This window comes from Ailuropoda melanoleuca, chromosome 5, assembly GCF_002007445.2.
Source record: "Ailuropoda melanoleuca isolate Jingjing chromosome 5, ASM200744v2, whole genome shotgun sequence".
NCBI classification, from domain to species: domain Eukaryota; kingdom Metazoa; phylum Chordata; class Mammalia; order Carnivora; family Ursidae; genus Ailuropoda; species Ailuropoda melanoleuca.
Genome location: NC_048222.1, coordinates 39897032 through 39914657, shown reverse-complemented (window position 1 = coordinate 39914657; position 17626 = coordinate 39897032). Strand labels below are relative to the sequence as shown.

At 38.8% G+C, this 17626-nt stretch overlaps 1 protein-coding gene across 1 annotated transcript in view; it reads left to right on the top strand.

Annotated features, from left to right (window-relative positions):
• The first annotated feature begins 475 nt into the window (after window positions 1-475).
• Window positions 476-17626, top strand: part of PIAS1 (protein inhibitor of activated STAT 1) — a 120218-nt gene continuing 103067 nt past the window's right edge. Inside the window, exon 1 of the mRNA XM_011226745.3 lies at window positions 476-586. Within this exon, the coding sequence (XP_011225047.2) occupies window positions 563-586 (24 nt within the window). The 5' untranslated portion in view covers window positions 476-562. The remainder of the gene's footprint in view (window positions 587-17626) is intronic.

The following is a 17626-nucleotide window of genomic DNA, read 5'->3' as shown; positions in this document are numbered from 1 at the left end:
TGTAATCATTTCTCTGCCCACCTCGCAGCGCTGTCATAAGGAGGATCTGAGCTAATAAAACTGGAAATGCTTCATCAAGTGATCCTCAAATATAACGGATTGTTATTTTAAGCCCACGCGTAGCCTCGCAGGTAGCAGGTGCTGAAAAGGACTCGCTGATTGGGGGAGGGTGCCATTATAGTTTCTGCGACTGTAGGCATCGAAGCTTTGCAGAAGGGTTCCGCGGGCCGCGGAGGGGCGGGGCTCAGGCCCGCAGCCCACTCGCTCCGGCCCTTCCCTGGAGGCGCTAGCCGGGGGAAGATGGGGGGCGGGGAGGTTGAGGGGGGAGTAACTGTCAAAACTCCCCACTTGGCGCCATTATTTAAATGGTACGTGCCGGTCTCGCTGCTGTACGTGCCCGGGGCGGGGCTCCGAGCGCCGGGAGAGGGGCGGAGGCCGGGGGCGGGACGGGGAGGTGGAGGGGCGAGAGGGGATGGGCCAGGGAGGGGCCAGGCTGGCTAGAGGGGCGGACCTAGCCGCGGCCCCCGGCGAGGTTCAGTGCGCTTGCGCTGACAGACGCAAGATGGCGGACAGTGCGGAACTAAAGGTAAAGCGCAGCTCGAATTCACTTCTAATATTCGGCCGCGGAGACGGCGCCGCTGGTGCCGGGGGGGATGGGTCCGGCCCTGGGGGGCCGCTCGGGCCTGACTCCATCCAGGCCTGGAGTTGTAGGGAGGAGCGGCGCGCCCGGCCCCAGCTGAGGGGGCCCGGCAGCGGCGGGCCGCGGGCCCCGGGTGCCTCGGGGGCGCTGACGGGTCGTCCCCGGCGTGTTATTGTTGTGGGCGCCTCTGGCGGGGGTGGCGGGGGAAGAGATCGGGAGTCGGGAGGTAGGGGCCTCGGCTGCCCCCGGGCTCGGCTTCTTCACCTTCCACTAGCCTCCCCGCCCCCCCCCCATAGGGAACGGGGGCTGGGGCAGGGTGTTCGTGTAAGGGGGATTGGGAAAGCTCCCCGCCGCCGCTTCCTCTTCCTCCTTTGCAGTCCCGGGCTGCTGTCAGGAGCTCTCCTCAGACCCCCGGGAACTTGGCTCCGGCCGCCCCGCCCCTCCGTGGCTCCCTGCCGCCCCCGCCCCGGGCTCGGCTCTCCCCTGCTGCCCGCCTGTCAGGAGGCGCCGGGGGTGCCCCGCTTGTGGGCAGCGCGATCCTGGGGCTATGGGGCGGGGATGTGGGGAGAAGCTCCGGTAAAGTTTAGTGAGCCCCGGGCCGGCGTTGGGGTTCGGCTGAGGGGTAGCGGGGGAGTCTGCCTGGGTGGGACGTTACTTTCTGATTCTGGGCAACCGCGGGGGGGGGGAAGAACCCCCCTCGAAGGGTGTGTATTTGGAAGCAGTGGTGGGTGGTGGGAAGCAGCTACCTCTCCCTTCTTTTCCTTCTCTTCCTTTGCCTGGTGTGGAGGGTGAGAGGAGCCTTTGGGGGTCTCCGCACACACCATGATGGCGATGCTATAGCTGATGGAGGTGAATGGTTCGTGTTTATATCCCCCCGTTGCCTTTTGTTTGTAGGGACATCTTGCTGGCCATGTTGATTTGAACGAAATTCTCCCCTCATCCCTACTTCAACCCCCAATAAATAGAACGTTCCTCCGTTCCTCTCAACTGTACCAATTACTCACGCCTCGCGAAATTGGATGAAAGGGTGCCCCCTTTTCCCCGCTTTTTCTCCCACCCCAATCTTCTTTACCTGATGATGGCTTCTTTACCGAAGCAGATATACCACTACACAAGCTGTTGGGGGAGGGGGGTGGAACCCTTATGATTGGATTGTGACAAATGGGGCTCCGCTTGAATAATTTTGGCTTAGTAGCAGGCAGTTTTAACTAACGCGTATTATTTCGAGGCTCTGAACGCTATATTCCCCTCTCTGTGGCTTCCTGTGTGTGAACCAAGCAGCTGGTTGTATCTTGACCCAGAGAACTGACATCTCTGTCAGAGTGGCGATTGGGACATACAGTTGTAAATCTTTGCAGAGGGTCCTCTGTCTCTATTTAATAAAAAATATTTAAGAAAAATTTCTCCGTTGTATTAAAACGACAGCTTCTAGAACAGGCAAACACCAGGTTTGTTTCTGGAGTTTTTCTGTGGAAAGCTTCGCTGAAAGATGGGTTTCCTCAATAATTTTGCAATGTTAACATTCCACAATTTGTATACTAAGGCGCTGACTTTGAATGTCATTCTTTTAAAATTTACTTCTAATTGCGAGTTAATTGAAGAGACAGCAGATTTAGAATGGTTGGTTTCGTTTTTTTCCAGTTTCAAACTATTGACTGAAATGAAAAAGCCTCAGCAATTTGAATATTTTGAGGTCATAACTCTTATAAAGTACACAACTTTAAGATACATGTTTTCTATAGTTTCACTCTTAAGATGTAGTCACAATGTTGCTGTGATCTTTGCCTTCTAATATTTATTTTGTTTGGAATCCTTTTGAATGATAGCTAATCAGTTCTGTTATACATGGGCCACAGAATTAAGCTGAAAAGCTTGAGCTGGTTATATTGTCACTCTTGATGCTGTCCAAAGAAACTGGTATGAAAAGCACATGCTGGGAGATTTCCTCCTTTGTTCTTTCTCATTTTAAGAAAGTGCCTTTGGGGATAGATCAGATCCCTGGTGTGAGTCTTGTTAGGTAAAGTTTCTCTTTACAAAAATGAGCCTGTATCAGATAAATGCTGAGCACTTGGGGGAAACATTATTTTTCTAAAAATGGTCTCCCTTTTTGCTTTCTCAAAACTCTACTTGAGTTCCTCCCCCCCCCCCCGAGGAAAGACTACTCTTGTGTTTCTATAGTACAATTTTTTCAAATTATAATAACTGTTTTGACATACTGGTTTGGCATTGTGTGTGTCCAATACTTTGAGAGAAGCTGTGATAAATTGCTTAGCTGGTGATAGCTGTGTTAAAAATTTTAGTACTTGATTGTGGGTAGATTTGCTGTTTTTTTTTTTTTTTTAAGGGGTAGATGATCTTAGGAACGCCTACCATAGCTATTTGAGAACGTGTATATAATTTTCAGTGCAGTAAGCTTTGGAAGATACTCCTTTAGGAAATTATATTTTCTGATGGCTTTTTTTTTTTTTTGGGAAGTAAATAGCATTTATTCTTAATAAGATAGGAAAAGCAGAATAAAATTAAAGAAAAACCCAGATTTTTCAGTTTTAGGTGAAAATACAGTACTCAACAATGGATATCCAACTATGAGGTTTTGAATAAATACAGTGACTTTTTTGTTATCTCAATTCACAACCCACATTTCATCTTGCTGTGGATTGTATTCATAATTATTTTCCTCATGGCCCATTTTAGTGAGTCCTTTTAAATCTATAACGAATCTACAAAGATTGGGTGGGAAAAATGGATAGATCTGTATCTCCTGTAGGAACACTGCAAGCTGCAACACTTGAAGATACTGCCAATAAAAATTAGATTGTGAGTCATACATATCAAAAAGAATTCTCTGTGCACATTTGTTTATGAAAGGTTTAATTTTTCATTAGGGGAATACCCATAAATGACATCTGCAAGAATGTAGAGAGTGAGCATTTTATTATCTTTAGGAACTTAAAAAGCAGGAGGGTGTGATGGCCAGATGATCTTGGAAGTTAATAATCTGACAGCTTCATGTAGTTCCTCTTAAAGTACTTTAAAAAAATTATTTATTTTAGTGAGAGGGAGAGTGTGCATGCACACGCTCTAGGGGGAGTTGGGGGAGGGGCCGAGGGGGAGGAAGAAAATCTCAAGCAGACTCCTGAGCGTGGAGCCTGGGGTGGGGTGGGGGGGCTCGAGGGCTTGATCTCACAGCCCTAAGAAGACCTGAGCAGAAATTAGGAGTTGGGTGCTTAGCCAGCTGAGCCACCTAGGCACCCCAGAGTACTTTTTTTATTACAATTTTTTTGCATTAACTCTCAAATCAAGTTATATTGCCATTTTAACTCACAGGAGGAATGGTGGGGAGGAAGAAGTTTATCATTTTAGTGGAATAAAATAATGGAATTCAATGGGAAGAGAAGCCATACTTTTGACACTATGCTTTTAAAAGTATCTATAAGCATGTCAGTAAATTCTGTTGTCATATTCTCACTCTTTATTTTCAAGAAAGAGTCACTTAATTTTGATCTCTGTGGTGTGATTTGTCTGCTTTTATTTCAGATAAGAAGGAAATAAACCTGGCAGTTTATTCATGAATTTGATTTGAATCTCCCTAATTGGGTTTGGTGTCAAGTGCCATATTTAGATAGCTTTGGTTTTAAGTCACCTTTTTTATGAACAGTATTTAGAAACAATTTATAAAACACTTTAGTTTTTAAGTATTTCATATGATTGTTTTGAAATACTGCTTTTTCATCTACAGTTTTCTCCTGGGTCACTGTATTGTCTTTCTCTTCAAAGAGTCTCTTGTAACCACTGTGGATTGCACTAGTGCTTAGTGGTGAGTCTACAGCTGATTAACCTTGGGTTTCTCCTGGTGAACTACATCAACATGCTGCTCCAGGGTTCTTGCTGAGGCTTTTTGAGTTCAGTGTAATCTGTACCCTTTCTTGGTAGTAACTAGGGATAGGAAAATAAAGTGGCTCATGGTTGTAGTGGGAACTGGGAAAAAGTATCTGAGTTTCTGAAAAATTGGGTGTTTATGATAAGATGTAGCCTTTAAAAACAAAACCCCTGGTTCATTACTTTATAGAATTGATTGTAGTGCTTTCTGAAGTATTTTACTCTGGCATTAAGCACCTTTTTCTTTTTTTCATATTTGAATGAATAATATCTTATTTTTGTGTAGTACTTTGCAGTTCATAATGTTACAGTTTATAATGTATTACATTATCTCATCTGATCTTTCCAACAGTTCTTTGAGGTAGGAAGGCAGGTCATATCTCTCTTTTATTGATGAAGTGAGCCCAGAAAGAGTAAGTGACTAGCCCAAGGTCATACAAGTAAAACTGGCAGGGACTTGAACCTAGGTCTTGTGATTTCAGACTCTGTACTATATAGGCTGCTGTAAAGGTGCCATGTCTGTCCTGGAACCCTCTAGGATGCCTCGCTCACAAAGAATTCTAGTTATGTTGTTGCTAATACTTTCCCTCTTGTTTTATGCCAGGGTATTTTTGGATATTCCTTGGGCTTTTTGCAAGGAAGATTTTGGAGTTTGTTAGTTGGAATCATAGACGTTAATTCCTGCAAATGTCATTTTGCTTTGAAAATTTCGGAGAATACTGAAAAATAAGCAGAAAAATAAACACCTGTAATCCCAGCATTTAGAAATATCATGGTTAACATCTGGGTATCCATTTAGACTTTCTTTCTGTGAGCATATGTGTATGTATATTCATCACAAAAAGAGATCACACTTTTCTTTATGTGTAATCTGCTATTTTCATGGCTATCTTTCCAGGTAAGTAAATACAGGTCTCTCTGATCATTTGAAAGGTAACATTGTATTTTATTCAGCCAGTCCCATTATCATTGGACGTTAGATATTTCCACTTTTTTGCTGTTTTAAACAATGTCTTGACAAACAGCCTGATATAAAAATTTGCAAATGTTTTATTCTAACAATACATTGATATGACAGAACTTTTTCTGTGTTTTAGGGAGTAATGCTAATGGGATTTTGATTAGATGAGTGTTGTGAGTGAAATAGGTAATTCTTTTTTTTTTTTTTTAAAGATTTTATTTATTTATTTGACAGAGATAGAGACAGCCAGCGAGAGAGTGAACACAAGTAGGGGGAGTGGGAGAGGAAGAAGCAGGCTCATATCAGAGGAGCCTGATGTGGGGCTCGATCCCATAACGCCGGGATCACGCCCTGAGCCGAAGGCAGACGCTTAACCGCTGTGCCACCCAGGCGCCCCAATTCTTGATTTGTTCATTGTCTGTACCTTTGTTTCTGTTTCTATAGCCTATCAGATAAGATTATTAAATGATAGCAGAGTATATTCTATAAAAATGTAAGTAAACGTTGCTTCTGAATCAACATTTGATAAAGTATGAAATAGAGTATGAAACAGCATTTGTAATTTATTTCAAGTATGTTTGATTTTGGAAATTATATCACAGTAATCAAATATTGGAAGTTTATGTGCCTTGTTTAGTTGCGCATCTGTTTTTAACTGACATTTTAAGAAAAGCAGTGCTCAGCATTAATTTAGATAAAGTGGAAATGAGAATTTGCCTTACTTGTATTTTTTCTCAAAAGTAAGTGTTGCCAAAGTATTAGTTTGATAGGTAACATTGTTTTGAGGAGGCTATTACAGAAAAGAGGTTACAGACACAATGAAAATATTTTTCTATTTTTTTTCTTTTTTCTTTTTTTGGTGGGGGGAGGGGGAGAGAACAAACAGGAGGAGGATCAGAGAGAGAGGGAGAAGCAGACTCTCAGCTGAGCAGGGAGCCTGATGTGGGGCTCCATCCCAGGACCCTGAGATCACGACCTAAGCTAAAGGCAAACGCTTAACTGAATGAGCCACCCAGGTGCCCCATATTTTTCTATTTTAAGAAGAAACCTTTATGGGTTCAATCAATAAATGGATATGTCAGTTAAGCTAAGAATTTTATTTGTGTAACATCTGGAAAATACTGCATTGTAGAAGGAACAGTTGATGAGATTAAGGGCATGAAAGAGATCAAACTCTAAATTTGACATGTCAAATTTAGTCCTCATGTAAATTTGAATTTATGTAACAAGTTTTACCATTAGGATTTTTAAAAATGGGTGATAAATTTTAAGTATGTAGTTGTATTTTATTATCAATTTCATAATTGCTATGCACTTTTTGCTATTCTTATTACAAAATGTTTGTGATTATACTTCCCCTTCCATGTTAAAAACTGTGGAACTCCCATTACTTTGATTTCTTCTACTTTCAATTTAAGCGGTATCACATGAAATGAGAGTCCCCAAACTCCTCCTACCTTCAGAATTAACTGGTAAAACTTCCTTCTTTTTAATAAATTTTTAAAACTCAGTGAAATGAAGAAACTACCTTTTTTTTCCTTTTTTGTTTCACCTTACATCAAACAAAATATAAACCCTTTGAACAGTAACTAGTAACTTTGAAATATCAATAACTCTCCAGAGATTGTTGCAAATATTCCTATTTTTTAAAACTTCATCTCCTTCTTACCTTTCCTGCTATTCTTTTTTGCTTTCAATTTCCCTCCCTTTGGTTGCCAGGTTAATTTTCCCAAAACATTTCTTTTCATCCTGTCACTCCAGTGGCTTTCCCTCAAAAACAGGATAAAGTCTTAGCTCTCATGTATTCAGGATTTTCTGTAGTTTGATCCCAGTCCACTTTTTGTGTGTTTTGTCTCCTCCACTCTATGGCAGAAGTTCTTAACTGAAAGCCAGAGCTGTTAGCTTCTTTTTGTTGACTAGTGTTCTGCTTTGTACACTGCTTCATTTCCTCCCATTCCTTCCCTGTGGCCATAGTAGGTGCTTAAGATACGTTTGTGAAATGAACAAATTACGTTCAGAATTTGTTTCTGTTAGTAAGGGGACTGATGGCACATGTCTGTATGACAGTCTTAATTGTAAATGTTCACATCTTCACATTTTTTTAATGGCTGCTTTTTAGATGAACTTGAATAATGTTAAATCTAGTATAATTTATGAAAGACTGTTTTAGGTTTGTCTTTTATATTTCTTTAAGTTATATAGATAATAAGTGACTACATTTTGATTGTAGTGATATGGCAGTAAGTAGAGTACAATTTTAAAGACCTTCATCATCTTCAATCCTCCCCTCCCCCAGAGGCAATCACTTTGGTATCTATTCTTTTTTTGGGGGTGGGGAGCATAACAGCTTTATTGAGATAAAATTCACATACCATACAGCTGATCTATTTAAAGTATACAATTAACTGGTTTTTAATACATTTACAAAGTTGTGCAACCATCAACATAATCAATTTTGGAATATTTTCCTTCCCTGCAAAAGAAATCCTGCACCTTTCAGCTATCACCCCCACTGCCCACAACTCATTTCACCCTGAGACAGCTGCTAATCTCTTTTGGTCTCTGTAGATTTGCCTATTTTAGACATTTCATATATATGAAATCATATAATGTATAGTCTTCTGTGTCTGACCTATTCATTTTTCTTTGGGTGGGCATTTATCTGTGCCTGTATAATATTTTTAATTTATTGTATGTCTATATCTAGAATAATACATGACTGAGGCACACAGAAGGAACTCAGTATTACTAAATGAATGTACATGTACATAAAAAACAAATGGGATCATACTATACCTAATATCCTTTGACTTGCTTTTTTCACTTAATAAAATAGAAGATCTTTCCATGTTGTATCCCAAAATGAGATCATCTCATTCTTTTTTAACTGTGCACATATTTTGTATGTATATTTATAGAGGTTTACCTCTTGAATATATCAATGTATATGTCTAAAAGTTCTTAATTTGTTTTGATAGTTTTGTTATACTGTTGCTTTTTTAAAAAACAGTTGCCACATTTAACATAACATCTATGGTATTAGCATTGGAGTTTCACTGAAAAATAGGAATAAAAACTAAAACAGGTAAAGGTTGTTTGGCTTGAGGAGAAATGCAATGCAGGCTTTTTATGGGATTCTGGCAGTGCACAACCAAAGCAGTTCATTTTGTATTTGGGTTTCTGAGTGAGCAAGGCTGTTTTTAGCTTCATGGCATAGTACTTAAAATAGAATTTAACATGCTATCTTGTGCTTTATGGTGAATTTTAAGACTTTTTCTTGCAGTCATGTAGGTCTAATCTTAAAAAAAGATCTGAAAGATTTCAGGATAAACATTTTTCTCTTACATTAAAATCATCATTCTGGTCTCTAGGGTTCTGTTAGTTACCCAAGAAAGGGACTGTAGAGGCACCTAGCTGATGGTAAGTACTTGGCAAAAGTTTGTTACTTATTCAGGGAGTTTTCTATCACATTCTGTCATTCATTATTTTTGAGTTCCAACTCTGAGGTACCAGGCTATCAGTAGTTTGAGTATATCTCTGTGTATATGTGTGTATTTAAACATTTTTGTTATAATGGTATATTTATTTAAAAGTTACCTTTTTTAAATCATAAAAGTAGTGCATCAGCTATTATAGTGGTTCTCAAAGTCCATTTTCCAGACCTCTGGTGGCTTTCTAGGCTCTTTCTGGGGGTCATCCAGGTCAAAACTATTTTTCTAATAGTAGTAAGGCATTATTTATTATATTGGTGTTTGCAGAGTCTGTGATGGGTAAAATTGCTGGTACCTTAGCATGAATTAAGGCGGTGGCACTAAACTGTACTACTTTAGTACATCATCATACATCTGGAATTAAAAAATAAATGTCAGTTATCCTTAGTGTCCTTAAGCAAAGGAAAAAAAAGTATTAATTTGATTACGTCTCAATCCTTGAGTCCATTTGAAAATATATTTTGTGTGATGAAGTGGGAAGTACCTGTAAAAGCACTTTTACTGAGTACCAGATCCAATGGTTGACTCGAAGAAAAGATCTTGTGCAGTTGAGTTGTGGGCTGAACTAGCTGCTTTTTTAATGGAATACCATTTTTACTTGAAAGAATGGCTGACAAAGAATGGTTATGCAGGGGGCGCCTGGGTGGCAGGGCGGTTAAGCGTCTGCCTTTGGCTCAGGGCGTGATCCCGGCGTTATGGGATCGAGCCCCACATCAGGCTCCTCTGCTATGAGCCTGCTTCTTCCTCTCCCACTCCCCCTGCTTGTGTTCCCTCTCTCGCTGGCTGTCTCTATCTCTGTCAAATAAATAAATAAAATCTTAAAAAAAAAAAAAAGAATGGTTATGCAGAATTGGATATTCAGGACATTTTCTCTACAAGAAAAACAACTGACAGTATTTGCTGCTGATGCTAAAATTCAAGTTTTCAAGTGAAGATGGAATTTTGGAATACTTGTATTTGCTACTGTGAGTTTGACAGCTTCCCAATACTTTTTGATAAGATCAGTGGTGGTACTAATGAATATGATATCTTGAAACTGTCAACATTTGGAAGAACTGTGTAACTCAGTGAAGGAGTGCTTTCTAAATAACGCATGGTGTTGTAAAATCATGCATGGGTAAGAAGATCCATTGGAAATGGAAGATTGACCAATGGATTTCAATAAATCAGAGTAGGAAGTGTTCACTGATAACGTTTTCAGATTCCATATTGCAGCAGCCTTTAAGGACCTGTGCTTGTTGAGTTTTGGAGAATCAAAGAATATCCAGTTATCTGAAAAGGCTACTGAAATACTTTTTCCAGCTACATACCTGTGTGAGGCTGAATTTTCTTCATGTACTTCAGTCAGAACAACCTCATGGAGCCCGTTAAATGCAAAAGCAGATAGGAGAATCAGGCTGTCTTTATTAAGTCAGACATTAAAGTGGTTTGCAAAAATATGAAACAATGACAGTCTTCTTGCTAATATATTTTTTGTCTTGGAATGTAGTTTTTAAAATTAATATGTGATTTATGTTAACAAATAATGAATTATTTTGAAATGATAAATCTTTAAAAAATTCTGTTTTGATTTCTAATACAGTAAATATGGATAGATTTTTTTAAAAGATTTATTTATTTGAAAGCAAGAGACAGTGTGGTGGGGGGAAGGGGCAGAGGGAGAGGGAGAGAGAGAATCTCAAGTAGACTCCCTGCTGAACACAGAACCTTACACAGGACTCAGTCGCTCCCTGAGCCGAAACCAAGAGTTGAGTGCTTAACCAACTCAGCCACCCAGGTGCCCCAATATCGATAGATTTAATCAACAAAGTTTTTGGAGTCCTCCATTTTCTAGACTATAAAAGAGTCCAGAGAGCAAAAACTTTGAGAACCTGAACACTGTTTATATAATATTTACAGTACAAGAATCTATAGCTTAAAATCAGACTATCCGTTTCACCTTCTCATCCATGGCATTTTTTAAAATTATTATTTAAAAGAAAAAAATAGTTTGCTTATAGATAATAGTGATCCCATTTACAAGGCAAGTTTGCAAGCAGAAACTGTTTAATTATATCCTGCATCTCTGTAGTAAAGATACTAACAGTTTGCACTGCATTGAATGACTCTACTCTCAAGTGCTTTAAATCAGTAATGGTGTCGGAATGGTATAACTTTTTATTTTTCTCAAGGTTCTGTCTCAACCCTTGATTGGCTTTTTTTCTGTAGTAGGGGATAGAAATAGCTTGGATAAATGAAAAAGCCATACAGATGTGCCCTAACCTGTTTTAGCCAATAATTTCCTCTTCAGCAGATCTTACTAGCTCTTAACCAAATATCTAAGATGATTGGTTTGCATTCGACCTGTTTTGTTTCCTTCCTTTCCCTCTTGTGGGATTGAAGTGGAATCTAGAGATTATAAAACTCTGAATGCTTTTCTAGTTTCTTTTTACCTTTCTTTAGAGTTGTATTTGAAAAGCTTCAACCTCTGTATTCCTCAAGCGTCTTTCCCAAGGGTGTCAAGGTAATACTAGATAACGAAGATTCTTGTGCAGAAGTTATTCTAATCTGTGATTTCAAAATGAAGTAACATCTTGAAGGTGAAAGGTTTTTTTTAAGTATGGTATTTTGTGTGTAATTGAATCCTAATTAAGGGAAAGAACATGAATTTTAGGATTGCCGTTATTTTTCACTCCTAAATTTAAATAGTAATCCCAGGAATAGTGCAATTACTAATGAGAATGGGGAACAGTTAAAGTTAATAACCTTTAATTCCAGACTATTTTTAAAAAGTTGCTTTTTGGTAAATGTGGCAACTATGTTAAGTTTTTCTGGGGCGTCTGGTTGGCTTCCTCAGTGGAGGTTGTGGCTCTTGATCTTGGGGTTGTGAGTTCAAGCTGCCCATTGGGAGTGGAGCCTACTTAAAAAAAAAAAGTTTTTCCAGGTGGCAACCCTGCTATGCCCAATGGGAAGGACATTAGATAAAATTCACTTGTAATTAGCAGCATTATTTGCATATAAAAATGTGCTGTAACTCTTGAGTAATTTGGTTGAGTAGGTTCAACTTTGCTACTTATAGGTTGGTTGGTAATTGTTTAGAACATAGTTTCTTGTAGGTAAACACTTCTTACTGTTACTGAGTTATTTTCTGGAATCTGCTCATCTTAACAGGTAATTCTGTTGAGTGTGGAGAATGATACTGAACATTTTGTTTTGCATTCAGTTCCAGTTTTATCTGTAGCTTTATAAAACTCGCCTAGCTTTTGGTGTTCAAATGTCTTGTCATCCTAACTGCATAATCCATTTGAAGGAATGGGGTGATGTTTGTGTTTGTATGCTGGGGGTGCTGAGGATGCTATGAATGCTGTTGGAATTCAAGGGGTATGTCCTCCATTGAACATAATTCTGCAGATAAAGTTAATCAAGGGAAAAGTGATATTGATGTGAAGTGTGAATAGTTAAACTCAAGCTTTTATTAATTAGCTATGGGTTTGGGGTATTTGAAGAAGTAATATCTTATGAATATAAAAATAATCTTTTTCACTTGATTTAAAAATTGCTTCATCCATTAATGTTTTCCCTTTTATAATCTTACGTGGCTCATTAAAAACGGTGTTGATGAGAATTTATTTTACTTCCTATACAGTTAGGTCTTCTCATACAGTCATTTTATTCAGTTAATATTTAAGTGTGTTCTATGTGTCTGGTATTGTGCTAGTCATCAGTATACAGGGATAATTAGAACAATTCCTGTTGGAAAGGAATTCAATCAGGTGGAGAGATGGATACATACTATCTTGCATCATAATTATCTAGTTAAGACCAGTAATAAAGCCATGCATGGTTGATTTGTACGTTTTACTTAATTTTGAATCTCCATGTTTCTCCTCAACTTTCACCTAAGAATTAACTAGATTAGTAGAAAAAAAAGTTACTATAACTTTTTTGAAAAACTTGCTGTAGTCTTTTGTTCTGGGATTTTTATCTCTCTCCTGTCCAAATGCCTGCCCCATGCCCACCTCCCTTCCTGCCTGACCCTTGGTTTTAAAAAAGGATCCTTCATTTTTAGGTTAGTATTTTGCCAAGCTAAATTAACCAAAATCTATTAGGAGCAAAGGACTTTAAGTAAAGTTAAGGTTGAACTTTAATAATGATCTTACTGAAAGTTAGTTTACTGTTAGATCTTTGAGATATCTTAGCTTTTCAGAAAATTCTCTCTAAGGGCTAGTTTTTTCTCTTGAATGAAACTAGGCAATTTGAAGTATGGTAGAATTTTGAACAGTTAGAACAGGCATTTTCTATTGTATATTCTTGCCTTTTGTAACATAAAGATGAGTTCTGCATTGTACATGGTACAGGGTGCCATTTCATTCTTGGACCTTTACATGTGACCTATCTGGAGATTTTAGGATCTTTATTCCTGGTGTGCTCAAACTTCAGGATGAAATGCCTTTGTATGGGTATTTTTCAGTCATTGTGCTAAGGTACTTGATGGCACAGTCTGGCGACCCACGTCCTTCACTTCTAGGAAGTTGTCTTGTATTAATCCTTTAGTAATATTCTCCCTTTCATTTTCTGTTTTCTCTTGTTAGAGGACTGGACCTGTGCCTTTTTTTTTTTAATTAATTTTTTTTTAGTAGGTTCCATGCCCAGCATAGAGCCCAGCATGGGGCTTGAACTCATGAGCCTGAGATCAAGAGTCAGATGCTTAACTGACTGAGCCACCCAGGCAGGCGCACCTACATTTTTTTTTTAAAACCAGTTGATTATTGTCTTTTGCTCTTTGCGCTTGTGACTTTTCTTTTTTTTTTTCTTATGTCATTTTGTTTCCTTTTAGGGAGGGAATATGGTAGGTGTTTGTGTATGGTCATTGGTGGACATTGTAAACTCTGTGAAGCTCATAATATGAACTGTATTAATATATGATAACCATTCTTAAATAGTTGGCAATGTTGAATGAAGATTTATGATTTGAGTGATAATAGAAATTGTGTTCTGAGAGAAAGCTAGGTTGCTTTAAAGAAAATGTGTATACAAAAATAGTATGTATAACTTTGAGGAACATACAACTTATAGATGACTGTTAAAACATCAAACTTAATAGAGTATTCCAAAACTTTGAGGCCTTTTTTGGTGCACTTTCATCCTATTTCTTCCCTAGTTCCTTTTACGTAATTTGTATTAATAAATTGCTTTTAAAATCAAAACTGGTGATGATGTATTAGTTTTGTATATTATTTACTTGTAAAGTTGTTTTTAAGCTGTTGCTTCTAATTAAACCATCTGATTATATCATAGTCTTACAAATTTTCCAAATTTGATAACAGTGTTCTTTGAGGAGGAGGTTTCCATAGGTGGAGAGGAAAGTTTTGGAGACCTCATTTTGAAAACATGCATAACTGTGGTAAATATATATATGTCCATAGAATCTAGCAATTATGCCTAATGATGTTTGGGGAAGACAAAGGGACTTAAGGTAATTGCCACAGTGATTGACATTTGGTTAAATCTTGAAAAGTGCTTAGATTTATATGTGTTCATCCTGTAATCCATGAGAAAGTTGAATTTAAATGGTGAGAAAAGTCTAGCTTTTTGTGGAAGCATAAACCATGAAAATTTGTGTTACATTTAATATGTTTTTTCCATTATTTTGTTTGATACGTTTAAAAAAGTTTCATATAAAGCAAACATAATTATTCCTTTACTCAGCTATATACATTCTGTGCTAAATCTTGAAAACAAATAAGTACTCTCCCCTTTCCTTTCCTTTTCCCGGTTTCAGGTTTGACCTTTCATATCCCAGTTGCTTAAGGCAAGGATCTCATTCCATCAATAAAAATGAAAGCTGGCTTACGTGCCAGATACTGTGTTAGATGCTCAGTTGTTATTTGGGAGGGAAATAGATTTGATTCTTGGCCCTTGTGAAACTTATATTCTAGTATTCCAGTTAAATACATGAAATATAGCTTGGTTCTCTTGCGCTTTTCTATATCTGAATTTTTATAAAGAAAACATTTTTATAATTAGCAAAAAATGCTGTTTTTAAATTTTGGAAGGTTTTTAAGTTTATTTATTTATTTTAGAGAGAAAGAGAGAGTGCGTGAACGCACGAGGACTGGGAGGGGCAGCAGGAGAGGGAGAGAAGCAAACTCTGTGGAGCCAGATATGAGACCCATCCCAAGACCCTGAGATCATGACTTGAGCTCCCAAGATTATGACCTGAGCCAAAACCAAGAGTCAGAGGCTCAGCCGACTGAGCCACCTAGGCACCCCGGAAGTGTTTTTTAATTTTTTTAAAATAACATAATAATTTTGAATGCTTCGGTATAAAGTTGAAAAGTCATTTGCTTTATGTATGCTTATTAAAGGTAGTTTTTGGAGGAAAGAGGCGTGGGAGGAGCAAGGAAAAGATTGAGGTAGTTATCGTGGGGAGTTCAATTGCTTACTTACTGGAAAATTTAGTGGGATGTCTGTGCCCATTGAAGTTGACGATTATGGTTGTATAGTAACATCTGTTTGTGCGCTTGCATTCTTCTGCCTGTGTTGTAAAGTTGGAACCAGTTGAGTGTGCCAGGCATAGAGGGGGAAGGGAATTTTGCAAGGAAAGTTTAATAATGGACCATGGAATCTCTCAAAGCTGGATATAAGGGGGCAGATGGATAGAGTGATAACATCAGTGAACTGGAGGTATTTATGAGGTTGAATTATTGCAGTGGAGGTACGTAAGCAAGAATAGGAGGCGGTAGTTGGAGGAGTCAGTGTTTGAATTAGTGATTTTAGAAGTGGCACAGGTTTTCGTAGAAAGGTCCGTGGTATGGCTACGGGAGTGAGTGGCTCAGGGTGGAGTGGCTCAGGGTGGAGAGTAATGATAAAAAATTAAGAAATACAGCCAAGTATTGGGTTGGAGTTTGGATAGTTGAGGCAGGTGCTAAAAACCTTCAGTGAATGACAGGGATATTACTGTTCTAGAGCTGCACTGTCCAATATGGTAGCCACTAGTCATATGTAGCTACTGAGCATTTGAAATGTGGCTGGTCCGAATTGAGGTGTGCTGGAAGTGCACATATATAATGGATTTTGAGGACGTGGTGTGAAAAGGGGGATGAAAATATCTTATTAATAATTTTATATTGATTATATATTGGAATGATAGTATTTTGGATATTGGATTAAGTAAAATATATTATTGATTTTACCTGTTTCTTTTGCTTTTTAAAAGTGTAGTTAGGGGGTGCCTGGGTGGCTCAGTCAGTTAAGCGTCTGCCTTCAGCTCAGGTCATCCAGCTCCCTGCCCAGCAGAGTCCACTTCTCCCTCTCTCTGCTCATGCTGTCTCTCTGTCTCTCTCAAATAAATAAAATCTTAAAGAAAATGAAAATATAGTTAGTAGAAAATTTAAAATTACATGTGTAGCTTGAATTTGGAGCTTATATTATCTTTCTTTTGGGCAGTGGTTTTCTAGAAATAATACGACCAGTAAGTAGTATGAGGATTAGAAGGGAAGACATCTGTAGGGGTCTTTGTAGAACCCAATATAAGAATCCTTTTGGGGGGGGGGTGGAGATTTTCCTTGGTTCTCTGATGCTTTCTATTCAGCTGTTTTTTGTGCTTAGAGTTCCTGTCTATTCAGCCTCTCCACGCCTACCTAGGCTCCCTTTGCCCCATACCTGACCTCAAGGAGTTAGTCTCATTCATGTGGAGAGAATGTCTAGAACAACTATAATGGAAAGCAACATAAAAGAGTAACCATATGGGGGCGCCTGGGTGGCACAGCGGTTAAGCATCTGCCTTCGGCTCAGGGCGTGATCCCGGCGTTATGGGATAGCCCCACATCAGGCTCCTCCGCTATGAGCCTGCTTCTTCCTCTCCCACTCCCCCTGCTTGTGTTCCCTCTCTCGCTGGCTGTCTCTATCTCTGTCGAATAAATAAATAAATAAAATCTTTTAAAAAAAAAAAAGTAACCATATGAATAGTTAACAGTGTATTCATAAGAGGAAGAGGTCGCTTCTGGTTAAGCTTATTTCAAACTGGGCCTTAAAGGAGAAGACTTTTGATAGTTGATCATAGGAAGGTTATTTCAAGCAGAGGGAACAACACGAACAAAGGTAATATGGAGAAAAAACACCGAGGTGTATTTTTATGGAACACCCAGTAGATTCATGTGTGGAGATACACATAGGAGAGTAATGCAAATTCTGGGAGGTTGGGGATAGATTGTTATCAGAACTTTTCACATTGAATTTATGAGTCTGAAACTGTAGTAAGTTTTATAAAGGAAAAGGACAGAATTCTATAAGTATGTGTAACAAGGAGACGTAACCTGGTTCGGGTCCTCAAGGAAGGCTTCCCTGTTTCTGAACCTTCTGAACTACAGAATCCCTCCACACACAAGTCTTGTCACATCTTTCTTAATACTATGCCTTTCTTTCCTTCCCAGCTACCACCCTTATTATTTCATTCTCATAGTATCAGTTTGGTGTTAATCAACAACCTCTAAATTAGTCTCCTATCTTAATTTCCCCTTTCAGTTCACTTACTCTTCAGTCACATTGACTTTTTGATTGTATGTCAGTTTCTTCCCCACCCCCTCCATTTCCTGCAATTTGAACAGTTTTTATAACTTCTCATTCTTTGTAGGATTAAGAACAAAATTCTTTAATTTAGCCAACCAAGCTAAG